This window comes from Tenrec ecaudatus, chromosome 12 (genome assembly GCF_050624435.1).
Source record: "Tenrec ecaudatus isolate mTenEca1 chromosome 12, mTenEca1.hap1, whole genome shotgun sequence".
NCBI classification, from domain to species: Eukaryota; Metazoa; Chordata; class Mammalia; order Afrosoricida; family Tenrecidae; genus Tenrec; species Tenrec ecaudatus.
The window spans coordinates 34251934-34266513 of record NC_134541.1 but is presented as its reverse complement, the minus strand read 5'-3'; the positions used below and the strand labels follow the sequence as shown (position 1 = coordinate 34266513).

The 14580-nt window shown below is 50.8% G+C and overlaps 1 protein-coding gene across 3 annotated transcripts in view; it reads left to right on the top strand.

Moving 5' to 3' along the window:
* UBOX5 (U-box domain containing 5) overlaps nucleotides 1-13312 on the top strand; it is a 34520-nt gene extending 21208 nt beyond the window's left edge. For 2 of the 3 annotated variants that reach the window (XM_075563914.1, XM_075563913.1), the window contains 4 exons: nucleotides 1579-1673; nucleotides 3134-4334; nucleotides 10529-10690; nucleotides 12600-13312. In XM_075563914.1, coding sequence (XP_075420029.1) covers nucleotides 1620-1673; nucleotides 3134-4334; nucleotides 10529-10690; nucleotides 12600-12808 — 1626 coding nt within the window. In that variant the 5' untranslated portion in view covers nucleotides 1579-1619 and the 3' untranslated portion in view covers nucleotides 12809-13312. The remainder of the gene's footprint in view (nucleotides 1-1578; nucleotides 1674-3133; nucleotides 4335-10528; nucleotides 10691-12599) is intronic. The other variant, XM_075563915.1, reaches the window with a different exon arrangement.
* Nucleotides 13313-14580: the final 1268 nt, after the last annotated feature.

Genomic DNA, 14580 nt, shown 5'->3' with positions numbered 1-14580 from the left:
AGGAGACAAGGGTGTATGAATTCCAGGTCAAGCCAGGCTGGTGGCTGCCTCATTTAATGAATCCGAGGTCAGCAGACTTCTAATAGCACCCAAAACCAGCAGGTTGATAAGCCTGCTGCAAGGCCCAGTACGAAGGGGAGAAGTCTTCCCACAGTCTGCTTAAATAGGAGTGACCACCCACCCCCCAAAGAAATGTCCTTTTCCTTGTATCAGGCTGATTAAGGGGATAGCACTCCACTCTGATATTCCTGTACCCCGGCTTTGATGCTTGATCCTGTCACGGAGTTGATCACATTATGTGGCATCACATTACAGAGGAGGCCTTAGCTGCCAAACCACTGAGACTGCCGACCCAGCCGAGCTAACACCAAACCTAACCAGCACAAAATGAAACCTTTGCCACTAATGCTCTACTGTACTAAGCATGATGCCCTTCTCCACCGACTGCGCTCTCCTGACACATGTCCAAAAAATGTGATAGAAATTTTCTCCATCCTATCTTCTAAGGAGTAGTCTGGCTGAACTTCTTCCAAGACAGATTTTTTTCCTTTCTTATGCCAGTCTGTGATTATTCAGTAATCTTCCCAACACTGTAATCTAAAGCCATCATTTTTTCCGTCTTATTCATTGTCCAGTGTTGGTATGTATATGAGGTCACTGGGTCAAGCACCTTAGTCCTCAGAGTGACAGCCTTGCTCTTCAACATTTTTAAGAGGTCTTTTGCAGCAGATTTGCCTAAAAAATGTAGCACATAGTAAAATCATGTTAAAAAATACTTAGTGTTCCCCTTCCCCGGGGGGATGAACAGCAGAAATATGGGTGAAAGGAAATAGCCGTCGGTATAAGACATGAAAATAATTGATAATTTATCAAGGGTTCACGAGGGTGGGGAGGGGAGAAGCTGATACCAAGGGCTCAAATAGAAAGTAAATGTTTACAAAGTGATGATGGAAACATATGTACAAATATGCTTGACACGATTAATGTATGGAATGTTACAAGAGCTGTAAGAGCTCCCAGTAAAGTGATTTAAAAAAAACACCAAAACTTTGTGTTTCTGTGTAAAACTCTTAGGGGCTAGACTGAAATAATCGTAAACATTAAAAAAAATGAGACAGATCTTCACTGTACAGCACTGTCCACACAGATGTGGCAGGATGAGCAACATACATGACCTTGGTATGTGTCACACACTGGTCATGACAACAAAAAGACTGCAGAGACTGGGCCTATCTTTGGGCTGACAAGAGAGAGGTAGGCCTGCCAGATGGAAAAGCAATCTACTGACTGGCTTCATCCAGTCCCGCTCCATTGGAGAGGCCCACCTACCTGGGGTGGTTCTATTTTCTATGCAGTGCCTATTTTAGTGAGATCATGTAACATTTGTCTTTATATTTTTAAGTAACTCACCTTACCCCAAGTTCCTCATAGGGTATCAACAGAGTCAATAGACCAAGAAAGTGAGTGTGTATGTGTGTGCATTCCTTTGTTGTTATCCTGTGTACTTTTCTTAGTCTTCAAGTCCTAAAAGTTTAGAATTAAGTTTGGCTAATACCCGGTTTTATTTTTATATTTAAGGCTATTTCTGATGCTTGGAACCTGTTCTTTCAGCCACAAAGATGGTAATAAATCTTTGCCTTCCACAGTTCAGACCAAGAATTCACTGCAACAAGGTAAACTAAATTGACTCAGACATTTGATGAATAAATAATATGCATTTTATATATCTTCCCCATGTCCTGTCTAGTGGGTGTGGCTGGACTTAATTCAGGCTGCTGTCTAAGCGTGGCACAGGATTGTGTGCAGAGTCACGCAGCACTCACGAGCTGCGCTGCCACTCACAGGGTAGAGGGTCATCCTCGCTGTGCTTTTACCTTTTGATGACAAAGTATAATCCCACCCAAAACCAGAACAAAGGTAGAAATATTCTCTCCTCCTTCCATTGTTCCTGCTAAACCTGTGTGCTAGAAATTATGCTTTGGATTTGTTATTTGGGTTCCTGGTTCCTTACTGTTGGAATTAAGCTACTTCCCTCCCCATTTGTGCAAAGGAGGAGATGGTTCCATAGCTCCCCGGCAGGGAGGGGGGAAGCACCGGAGGAAGAATTGAGTCCTGCCCTACTGGGCATTTCTGTGCATGACATACTGCTGTGGGTTCCCAGGCCATTAGGCTGACAAGATAGCTTTACCATTTCCACTGCCTATGAGAACAGGTTGATACAATTACCATTCATTTAGATGGTGAGATTTTTGAGCCTTCCCAGGCCAAAAAATAGCCTACCACGTCATTACCAAACAGCACACAAAACCTAAAGTATCCCTAGCATGTGGTGCTCACAGACCCAGTTCAAAGCTGGGGTGGCCTGATGCTGGATGCTGAGTGCAGTCCCTGGGGAGGGGGTTGAGTAACAGCCCTCCTTGTGCGTGTTGCCTCTCTTACTGCGCACTTTTAAATGCTTATTTATTCTTATTGTGAAAGCAAAACCCTCTTTAGATTTCTTTCCGTTATCAATGATGTACTGATGTAGGTTTCCTAAAAGCGAGTGGCATCTCGCCACGGGGCACTGCCCGCTCCTGTCTTGTACTCTGGTCCTTGTCTCGAGCACACATTTTTTCAGCCCTCATAGACTGACAGGAAGCTTGTGTGCTGCTAATAAGCCTGCCTAAGGAAAGTTATCATTGGTGGGGGGGCAGTGAGAAAACTGAGAAATAGAACAAACACCCTTTTTGCCTCTCTGAATCTACATTTTTAAAATCCTTTGAAGTAAAATGATCACTACTAGTTTAATTTCCTCTTCACAGACATGTTGTTTCGAAGGACTGATAGTAATCGAATGGTTGCGTTTGTGTTAAGTTGAAGGCACGTCCTATTTGATGGGCTAGCGCGTTATTGCTCATACATTTTAAGGTGGATAGTCCTTAGGGACACACCCCAACCTGTGACCTGCTCTTGAGAACTCATAAACAAAGACAGCAACAACAGCAAAACCCTAAAAACCTAAGAGGACTAGTTTTATCGAAGAAAATGTAAATGTTGGACTGAAGCTTGCCTAGAAATGGCAAGTTCTTGAAAAGTGCACCATCTTCCTTGGACCTCATTAACTCAACGTGTCTCCATTTGTCATTAAATCTAGATATCAGCTGATGGTTATGAAGTTGAAAATCTCATCTCTGAAGACCTCACCAAGCGAAGTCGTGGTTTTAGGACAGAATACTTCATTAAGCCGCCGGTCTATGTTACAGTGTCCTTTCCCTTTAACGTGGAAATCTGTCGGATTAACATAGACCTCACATCCTGGGGCAGCTCTCCTGTCACTGGCATGGAAATATACACGTCCGCCTTACTCAGCGGCGCCTCCTGGTGTTCCCCCGAGTGCCAGGCCCCAGGCCCCGCCACGCCATCCATTCCAGACAAGGAGGCATTCACCTTGGTAGGCAAACTCTTGTTGAAAAGCCAGAACCAAGTGGTATTTAGCCACAGGGGCTTCAAGGCCAGACCACCCTTTGGCCTGATAGAAGCCACACTGCCCTCCCCTGCTGTCGTGGCCCAGGAGCTCTGGAACAAAGGGCCTCTTTCCTTGAGCCATGTGACCCATGTGAAGATCTGTATCACTCATGTGACAGGCAGCGGTGTGCCTTGCATCAAGCGGTTGGAAGTGTGGGGGCAGCCAGCCAAAACCTGCTCCCAGGAAGTGATAGACAGTGTCCTGCTGGTTGCCTCCGAGAGCTTCCCTCCAGGCGTGACTCTGCAGGCCCCCGCCTTGCCCATGGAGAGTGACTGTGACCCTGGGGGCCAGTCTGAGGGCCAGCAGGCCCCCTCCGACCTGCAGAAGCTGGCAGAGGTCATCCAGGATGTGCCTGAGGAGTTCCTGGATCCCATCACCCTGGAGATCATGCCTTGCCCCATGCTGCTGCCATCAGGCAAGGTCATTGACCAGAGCACGTTGGAGAAGTGCAACCGCAGTGAAGCTTCTTGGGGCCGGGTGCCCAGTGATCCTTTCACTGGGGTAGCCTTTACCCCACATTCTCAGCCCCTGCCTCACCCGTCTCTGAAGGCCCGGATTGACCATTTCCTGTTACAGCACTCTGTCCCTGGCTGCCACCTGCTTGGGCGGGCACAGACTGCAATGGCAGTGACGCCTTCCTCCATTGTCATGCCTTCTCAGAAAAGGAAGCTAGAGCAGGCGGCAGAGGCCCCAGACAGCAGCCTGCGTGTACAGACGGCCTATTTTTCTCCCACAAGCCCTCTGGTCTCAGCCACTACCTCAGAGCACACAGCTAAGAAAATGAAAGCTGCCAGCGAGCTGGGCCTGACGCATATGGACTGCTCCTCAGGTAACCTCTGCTCTGTCCACTGTCTCCTCAGGCCACAGTGCTCCCACGTCACGTGGTTTGCTTTGGGGCTTCATGCTCGGCTAGCATAAGCTCCTCAGCTAGTGCCAGGCCGCCCCCTCATTGCTCAGTGGGGCCTCTTACTTGTTCTTCGTCAAGTCAACACTTTGCCCTGGTCAGAACTGCTGGAAGGAGAGGCACCAGTTCTTCAGAGCAGGCCAGGCCACCCTCCTGGGATCCTCCTTCAAGTTCCTCGGGCGTCAGTGGGCTCCTCCAGGGCAGCTGGCTCTAACAGAGGTGCAGTGTTGTCCGTGCACGGAGACCCTCCCTCCCTCAAGTATGGGGTGTGAGACTCTCTTCCGGGAGGCAGGCCTAGGAAGGGACAGGCGCTGCGCTGCACGAGGTGCTCAGTGTGTCAGCCAGCTGAAACCGGGACTTCACCTTGCTTCTTGCTGTTCCCACCCCGTCTACGATGTCACAGGATCCCCAGGTGATTCTTCCTTGTTCTTGTCTGGGGATCCTGTGACATCGTAGATGCTGACTGACTATGTCCCAGGTGGAAAGGCAGATTCTCAGCAGGGCTTTGAGCCATTTGGAAACCCTGGTTGAGACACTTGTGAGCCTGGGATTTAAGCATGCTGGCTCCTGGGTTACACACTGGCCTGTTAACTGCAAGGTCGGTAATTCGAACCCACCAGCTGTTCCTTGACAGAAAGGTAAGACTTTCTACTCCTACAAAGATTTATAGTTTCAGAAATCCTCAGGGGCAGTTCTGTTCTGTCCTATAGGGTCACTATGAATTGGAATCAACTCGATGGAAGTGAGTTTGTTTGGGGGTTTTTTTTGCAGTTAAATTCCCTTTTTTTGTTTTTTAATCATTTTATTGGGGGTTCATACAATGCTTATCACAACCTATACATACATCAATTGTATAAGGCACATTTGTACAGGTATTGCCCTCATCATTCTCAAAACATTTGCTCTCCACGTAAGCCCTTGGCATCAGCTCATGTTTTCCCCTCCCTCCCCCCTCCCTCATGAACCCTTGATAATTTATAAATTATTATTTTTTCATATCTTACACTGTCCAACTTCTCCCTTCACCCACTTTTTTGTTGTCCGTCCCTCAGGGAGGAGGTTATATGTAGATCCCTGTAATCGGTTCCCCCTCTCTATCTCACCCTCCCTCCGCCCTCCCAGTATTGCCACTCTCACCACTGGTCCTGAAGGAATCATTTGTCCCGGATTCCTTGTGTTTCCAATTCCTATTTGTACCAGTGTACATCCCCCAGTCCAGTCAGATTTGTAAGGTAGAATTGGGGTCATGATAGTGGAGGCGGGGAGGAAGTATTAAAGAACTAGAGGAAAGTTGTATGTTTCATCATTGCTGTACTGCACCCTGACTGGCTCGTCTCCTCCCCACGACCCTTCCGTAAGGGGATGTCCAGTTGCCTACAGATGGGCTTTGGGTTCCCACTCTGCAGTCCCCCTCATTCACAGAAGTGCGTTTTTTAGAGGCATCTTGTCTGGGGTGTTGCCAGTGGCTTCTTGGGACTGGGAGTCCCTGCCATGTCCTGAGGACCTTGGTTCCCTAGGGGCCTCTTTCTGCAGCTCAATGTGGTGTCAGTCCTGGTTGCTTGGCTTGAGCTTGGGTTTCTGACCACAGTAGTTCCCTCTCCCAACCCCCAACCATTTCTCATGTTCCCTGCTTCATTGAGCTTAGATTTGGGGGCTTTTGTTTTCTGAACCAAACATTCATGTTCACTCCTGAGAGCCTGCATGCAGGACCATTGTGGTTTTCCTGTGTTCCAAACAGATGGACAGTACATTTCATTCTAGAAACCAAAACCAAGCCCCACTCGCTGCCAATGAGTTGATTCCAACCCAGAGCAACTCTAGAGGACAACTGTACATACACCTTTACTGGAGCAGAAAGCCGTTAACGCGCTCTCAAGGAACAACTTGTGGGTTTGAACGACTAGCCTTATGGTTAGCTGCCTAACTCTTAAGCCACTGCACCGCCAGGGTACCTTATTCTGGTAAAACGCAGGAGAAAGTAACCCATCCCACGCTTCTTTTGATTGGCATGCGGTCTGTTTTCAGTCCTCTGCTATGACAGCACACTGCAGTGAATGAAGTCGGGCGTGTGTGATTGGGGACTTAGGCAGGCCTATCTGTAGGGCGAGGCCACGTTGCAGAGACTCCTCCCCGCCTCCCTAACAAAGTGAGTCCACGCTCTCATTCCAAGAGCTTCAAGTAGTCAGGGTGAGCTGGGTATCTTAATGCTTGCTTCATTTTGTTAGTGAGATCAAGTGCCTTCTCATATAATTAAAAACATTGGTTACCTTTTTTGTTTACTGTCCATCTCCTTTGCTTTTTTACTAGTTACGGGTCTTCTTTTTCTTCGTAATTTTAGGAAGTCTTTATAGATTGGCCCTTTGACTTTATGAGCTGAACTGTATTTTCCCGTGGCTTTTTCTTTTGGGGAGGACGTTGGGGCAGTACAGGATGTACTGTGTTTTTTGGACACTTAGGTATTTGGTTCGGTTTTATAGTGTAGTCGAGTCTAAGTCGTTTTCTTTCTTATAACTTCTGGTTTTGGGGTCATTTAGAAAGATGTTCTCCATCCAGGGAGTTCTCCTTTATGTTGTTTTAGTATCTTTATGATTGAATACTTTTACATTGAAATCTCTAATCCATTTGGAATGGTATTAAGAGATGGCTAACTTAAAAAGAAAAGATACGGCCATCTCTTCTTTTTACCCATTTATTAACTATCCTGTCTTTCCCAGTGATTTGAAATGCCACTGAAGTCAAATACACACATTCGTAAATATGCCTGACTGTTGCTAGACTGCCTATCATTTTATTGGTCTCCTTACTTATTCACTTGTCTGTAACATAGTATTTTTAATTGTTGGTTTCTAGTAGTGTTTTAACAGCTGTGAGAGTAAGTTCCCTTTGTTTGTTTTTTATTTTCAAGTTTTTCTTGATTATTTTTATTTTTCTCTCTTAGGAATTTTAGAATCACCTTGTTTAGCTCTCCCCTCCCCCCAAAGCACAATGTTAAGAAAACTGGGATCGCGTGAAGTCTGTACATCAGCTTGGAGTTGATGGCTTTCTGCTGGCTTTTCTTGGCCTGGCAGCGAGCTCCCTGGAGACCTTCTTTCCCATCTTTCCAGTGTGTTCACGTTTCTTTATTGGAATTTACCTTCTAAGTTGAATCTTGATACTGTTCTAAATAGAGCCTGTCCTTCCTTTATGCTTTCTCACTGACTTTTATTTAAATGTTTGAAAGTTATGTCTGTATATTAGTTTTGTATTCCAATACTTTTATTGATTTGCCTGCCTCTCCTGTACAGTCTTATAATAGAAAGTTGTCATTTTCTTTTTCTAAGCTTTTGTAGCCTCTCATTTCTTTCTCTTGTCTGCTACCCCCGGCAGAGTGATAAATAGCATAGCTGGTCTCGGGCCTCCTTGTCATGTCCTAACGCCAGGATCAATGCCTCCGTACAAGTATAAACTCAGCTTTGAGCTTGGCGCTGAGATGGGAACTTCTTTAGTTAATGAAAAACCCATTTGTATTGGTTGTCTCGTGGTGCATAGCAAATTACATCCGCAACTTTCTGTCTGGAAGCCACAGACATTGATTATCTCCTATTTCTGTGGTCAGGTATCAAAGTAGGACTGGCCTAGGTCTTTGATTTCAAGATCATTTGCAGGCTCTACTCCAGTGCTGCTCTACCTTCCTCATGCCGCCAGCCTTTAATACAGGTCCTCAGGTGGTGGTGACTCCCAACCATAACATTATTTTCGTTGCTACTTCATCGCTGTCATTTTGCTGCTGTTATGAATCAGGTGACCCCTGTGAAAGAGTCGTTTAACTCCCAGAGGGGTCACCACTGGTCTAGTCAAAAGGTTGAGGTGACTCTCAGTTCTCTGCCACCAGAGCTTCTCTTTGGGCAACTCACAATGTGGTGGCCGGTGTCACCAGAGCGAGAGAAGGAGTGTGCAAGCTGGAGGGGGGTCATCGTAGTCTCTAAGGACCTGGCCTCGGGGAGCCCACCACTTTGACTGCACGTTCAGAGGCCAGCCCATCCAGGGGATGAGATGCCCAAAGGCTGTCTTTCATACCATTGGCTTCTTCATTTTGAAACCTGATGCTCTTCTCCCCGCACCCCCACCCCCACCCCTAAAAAGCCTAAACTCACTGCCAGGTCCAAGCTGATTCCCACTCATAGTAACCATATAGGGCAGAGTGAAACTTCCCCTTTGGGTTTCTGAGGCTGTGCATCTTGACCACAGCAGGAAGCTTCCCTCATCCTTCTCCCTCAGTTTCCAACTGCTAACCTTGTAACCACTGTGCCGTCAGGACCCCTTACACAGGTTCAGAGGTTCCGTTTCATCTGGTGCCTTCTTAAGTATCAAGGAAGTTGATATGTAGTGCATTAAAGTACATTTACAGGTTCTCAACTCAATTTGATCTTGATTCTTTCATCGTTTGCTAATGTTATTATGTTGGTTTTGCACTCACTAGTGAGATTGTGCTATAGTTTCTTGGGCGTGTTTGATCAAATTTTGGTATGCTGGCTTTCTGCTGTGTTGTGGAACAATCCCAACAGCAGTGCCGCCCCTGAAGGGCCCTGACTGCGCTGTGGGCTAGGCTTAGGGCTGCTTGCGGTCAGAGTGGCCAGTCAAGCCCCCCAGCCCCTCTGTGGGAGGAAGACTTCTGCTCTCCTGTTGATTGATTGACAGTCTCGTCACCCCTAGAGGAGGGTCCTTGTTGGCTGGAATCCACTTGATGATGGTGGGCTTGGTTGAGGGCTGGGCTCCTCCTGGGATTGTCAGTGCCAGTGCTTTCCGGAAGTTAGCTCCTTGACAACTTTTTCTTCATGAAAATTAGTCTGTTTGCATTTTGTGTTGCTTCTCATTTGCTCTCTGGCTCTCGAAAGCTGATCCAAAACAGATACCTAGCAATGACATCTGCGCCTTCTCTGATTTTGAGGAAAATTCCAGGAGCTCCTGGAGTCCTTGGAAGTACCGGGGGTGGGGTGGGGGTGGGGCAGGAGGTAGAGAGAGGTCCATAGACTCCTCGTCTGTGTGTGGCTCTGGCCTGGGCTGACTCAGTAGTGACACGGGACCACACTGGCTGGTTCTCCAAGCTTCCAAGTTAATAATGTCCTATGCCCTGCAAACTAGACGAAACTTCCACGCCCCACTTTGGGACAGTCTTGTGAACGCTTCGACCAGGCAGGTCCCTTTATCCTCTCTCTTTTCTCCCCCTATCACTCAATCCCTAGTTCGGCTTCCTGTGACTGCACACAGAAGTGCCCGAGATTGGGGGCAGGCCGACTGATGTCTTGGCTATCCCAATCTCCTTCCTTACCGACTGCTTTTAGTTAACAGGAGAGGGGGTTCGGATGCTCTGAGAGCACAGGCAAGCGGCTACGCAGGGTCATGGGGCCCGGCAGAGCAAGAGGTGGAGAAAGAGAAGACTCGGGCTGGTGGGAGGGCAGGGAGAAAGACTAAGATGGGCATTTGCTTGTTCCCACTCTTGTCCTTGGCCTGCGGAGCAGCTTTTAGAAAGTAGGGTGCAGTTCTGCAGTTGCACCACCAGGTGGCCCAGCCAGCACCAAGTCCAGGAGGAGAGGCGCTAGAGACCAGCTCAGGTACCCACAGCCGGTGTGGGAAGGGTAGGCACAGCCAGGTTGCCATTAGTTCCCAGTGTTCGGGTACCACAACCCACCAGTAGCAGAAGTTTCTTTACAAGTCACGTCACTTCAAGTCGCAAGTGCCAGTCACTATTTTTTTTTAACGTTTTGTGAATTAGGTGAGGCTTTATAGAGATGTCTCACATTCAGCAGTTCATGCACATTTGTGTCTCCATTCTTCATCACAACCTCAGCGTGCCTTTGCTACCCAGCTTCCTCCCCTTATCTCCTGTCTCCTAACCTGCTGAGCTCTGTCCTGGGCCAAGCGCTGCCCTTTTGATCGCAAATGGTTGATTATTCTGACATGGGGGGTGAGTTTAGTTCACCCCCTGGAGGGTGACTCAGGGCCAGCGTCTTGGGGGCCCCACCAGTTTCCGGCTGACCAGTAGGAAGTGTACCTTTTGTCGTCTTCGTAGCCCTTGGCGAGTAGTTGGTTCTCTTTTGCCGAGCCTCTCTAGATGCTGTGGCCGGTGCGTCTCTTGGCAGGTCCAGTGTCTCACGAGCAGAAGCTGTCACAAAGCTTGGAACTCGCCTTGACATCGACCCTCGGCTCCAGGCCCTCTTTCACGGCTCGCATGACCAAGGGACAGCCCCAGCACCTTGCCACAAGAGGGAGCCACTCTTCCTGGAGGCCAGGTGCCAGCTCCGGTAACATGGGCCCCATCCATATCCTGAGAGTCCTCCATCTGGTGGTCTGCCCTCTGCGCAGGGTGGGGGGCGTGCCTCCCTCAGCGCTAGCACCCAGGCTGAGGGAGGAGAGCGTGGGCTTTCCTTTGCCAGCAGGAGCTGAGGGCAGCCTGTAAAAATTAACTCAGCTGGGAAAGGCTTTCTTTAGACAAGCCCTAGTCATTCTGTGGATTTCGGCTGTGGCCATCCATCCTGCCTCTGGTTTGGGGTAAGTTCTGATGTCCTTTATTCTGTCCTGAGGCCTTTTGTTGGTTTCTCCTTTTCTGTGTGTATTTGCCAACGTAGTCTGCCTCCCATCTGACTTCTGGGGACTATTCTGTGATGTGGAGGCAGACTCAGGGTTGAACCTGTCTTCCCCCACCTCCTATTGAGCATCCATGTTGTTGGACAGACAGTTCCTGAACTTGGGAGCTGTATGATAGACTTACTTAGATTCGAAGCAAGTGCTGGCTAGGGTCGGGGTTGGTTTTATTCCAGACCTCTTTCCTGTTCTGCCTCCCATTCTCTCATCGCTCTCCTGCCCACTCTGATGAAGTTTCTGTTTTGACCATTACGAAGAGGCTGTGAGCTTGTGAGAGCCACTCAGGAAACCGGAGCCGGTGTACCCGCCTGCCTTCTTTTTTCCCTATCCTTTAACGACGCCTCACCAGGGCCTGGTAGCAGGGGTCACCTTTCTTCCAGGGCACTGACAGCGCAGGAGCAGGCCTATCAGAGGTGTCTCCCTGGAAGAGGGGGGTGTGGGGGGTGGGTCTGATCTAAGCCTCAAAGGGCAAGGGCAGTCAAGGCAGAGGGTGGTGGAGGCCCTGGCTCCTCACCAAAAGGTTGAACGTTCAGGGATACCCAGAGGCAGCCAGAGGAAAGAACTGGCACACTGCCTTTGAACAATCAGAGATTGCAAACTCCAACAGTCACAGGGTGCCGTGAGTCAGAATCAGCCCCATGGCAACTGGGGAGGCAAAGGGACAGCAAGTCCCAAGTCAGGCCCCAGCCGAGTGTGAACAGGGAGAGCAATCCGAGACTCCAGGGTACAGACAGACGGGGCTGCAGGTGGGACTGGACGGAACCAGGCAGTCCTGGCTGCCCCAGAGGTGGTAGGGAACGGAAACCTGAGGGAGGTCTGCTTGTGCTTGGGCGGCACTGAGGGCAGCTTAGAAATGGATTTAGAGGAAAGTCAGCCAGTGAGGATGCCAATAAGAGGCTAGACGGGATTGTTGTCATGGAAAAAGGATGGGGAGGTGGGGTGAGAAGCATTTAGTTTGGGGTGTTTTTGGCAACTGAAGAAGAGCAGGTTCCTCAGGCCGGGCCCACAGAGAAGAGGCCAGTGTAGTTCGGTGGGTCTAGCAGGACCTGGCCACCGGGCCCTCTGTCCAGAAGGCCCTGCAGGAAGCAAGGAAGGAGAACAGCACAGGAAGGGGCCTGAGGGGGCCTGCAGGTAGGTACCTGGCTCAGCAGGCAGGCCTGGTGACTTCCTCCCACCTTGAGCTGTCCCAGTCCTAGGATACTGGGCCCTCTCCTGCTTTTCTCATTTTCTTGTCCTGGCTCACTTTTCTTTCTTTGATCTTTTGCTTGTCAGGGTAAGCCTGTGCCCAGCCTTGGCCCTGGCATCTCCTCCTGGGGAAAGTGTGTCTGGCTGGAAGGCTCCGAGAAAGGGCTGAGGCCTCTCCGCTGCTGCCCTCCGAAGTCCTTTCTTGAGACCTTCCACACAGCCCTGCTCCCTGCTAGCTCGCCTCCCAGAGTTGGGGGAGGGGGAGGTGGCCCCAGGCCTGCTGCAGCAATGCTGCCCACCCCCAGCACGCCTGGCTCTAGGAGACATGCCTGGCCCAGGCAGCAGCCCTCTAACCTTGGCCCACTTTCCTCCCTGACTCACTAGAGCAGCCTGGGAGCAGCCAGGGCCCCGAGTGCGCCACCTGCAAAAGAGCGTTCTCGCCCTACTTCAGAAAGGAGCCCGTGTATCAGCTGCCCTGCGGCCACCTCCTGTGCCGGCCCTGCCTGGGTGAGAAGCAGCGCTCCCTGCCCATGGTGTGCTCAGCCTGCCAACAGATGGTCGCCAGCCAGGACGTGCTACGGGTCCACTTCTGAGTGGCTGTCCTCAACTGGGGAAGACCTGTCCGGGAGGAGTCACGGTGCCCAAAATCCAGCCAGGTCCCAGGCTCTGGGTGGGTGCGGGCAGGTCCCTGAGGCTGCCCTTCCTTGCCTGGTGGGCTTTTCTTGTATCACCTCACAGTGTAGCCCAGAGGGGTGGGGGACCAGGATCCTCCTGTTCCCATGGCAGCAGGATAACAAAGCCATAGGTTGTGTTGGGAGAGGGAAGGGGCGTCCCTGCCCTCCTGGACCTCTCACTACCCCTTCCCTGCCGAGGGCGCCCACTTGTCCACACCCCTGCAGGCTCGTATGCACACCCTGGTCAGCGAGGCAGTTGTCAGAGGAGCACCCTTGCCTCGCAATGGCCCTATAGGAGCGGCCCACCCCCAGCTTCAGAGTGGCCCCTCCCCCACCGAAGTGAACCATGCAGGGGTCTGTGGGGTGAGTGACTCAGCTTCTCCCACTGGGAGACCATTCGAGCCTTAATAAAGTGATCGTTGATGTGTGCGGGGTAGCCTTCTCCTTCTTCCTGTCTGCCATCATCCACCCGTTCCCTGCCACGCCCACACACCCAGGACAGACAGTCACAGCAGCCCCACCCTTCTAACGCCTGTCTGTCTGAAGGGCAGAAACATGGTCTGGGTATGCGTGAGGCCTCGACATCAGCCATGGAGCCTTCACTGCTGCATGGGGACCATTCCTGGGGAGCGCCCTTTTCCCATCCAAAATCTAGGGGAAACGCACGTTTCTACGGGCGTGCTGAATAGCGTCCAGGCTCTGAAGGTCATTGAGAACACCCACCGTGCCACTCCCTGCTCTCTCGTCTTCCCCAGCTAGAGTCAGCCAGCCGGGTGCAGGCAACGGGGCCGACAGTCCTTTGGGGGGTGGCCCAGGCACGAAGCCACAGCTCTCCCATCTGGCGCAGGGAGCATGGGGCTTCCGGGCTGCGCGCGTAGAGCAGATAGAATAACTGTTAGGGGACGTTTGTTCCGTGTTTGGACTCTTGGGCCATAGTCCAAACCCAAAGATTTAAAGTACCTGGGGTGGGAGTTAGGGAGTCTGGTTAGTGGTCTAGCTGATTCCTACCAGAGGCTTCCTGCTCCTGCTTCCTCGATGCAGCCCGCTTGCCTTGCCTTGCTGGCGAGACTCCAGCACCACTGCCCGAATCCATCCACCCCGAGCTATGATTGTAGGGAGCACTTCCCCAGAAGTGGGGCTCCTGTCCTGCTGTGGCCTAGGGGTCAAGACCCGAGTCTCAGGAGCAGGTTGACAGCTTGGGTGTTCTCTGAGTGCTGAGCCCTTCTTTAGGGGCGGGAGATCGGGGTGGGGTGGGAGGGTGGTCCTATTAGCCCACTCCCAAACCTCCTGGAAGCCACCACATCCCATAAAGGTAAAGCCCAGGGTGCCCAGACAGGGCCAGGCTGAGGGCCCCGTTGGCCAAGTTCTCCAGACTCTCGATAGGAGGACTTGGGGGAGCTGATCTGATGGGAAACCAGACCTGGGAGCCACTGAGTGGGCAGTACCTTCCCTGTACCGCCAAGGCCACATCCACACCCTTCCTTCAAGGATCCATTCTTCAAAACACCAACCAAACCCACCGCAGTGGACTCATTTCCAACCTCTATATCCCAGAGTCGAACCACCCTCGGGGGGCTCCAGGGCTGGAAATCTTTAAGGAAGCAGACTGCCGCATCTTTCTTGTGCACAGTGCCTGGTGGATTCAAGCACCTGAGCCTGGGTACCACCGGACTCCTAAAGATAGTCATGTC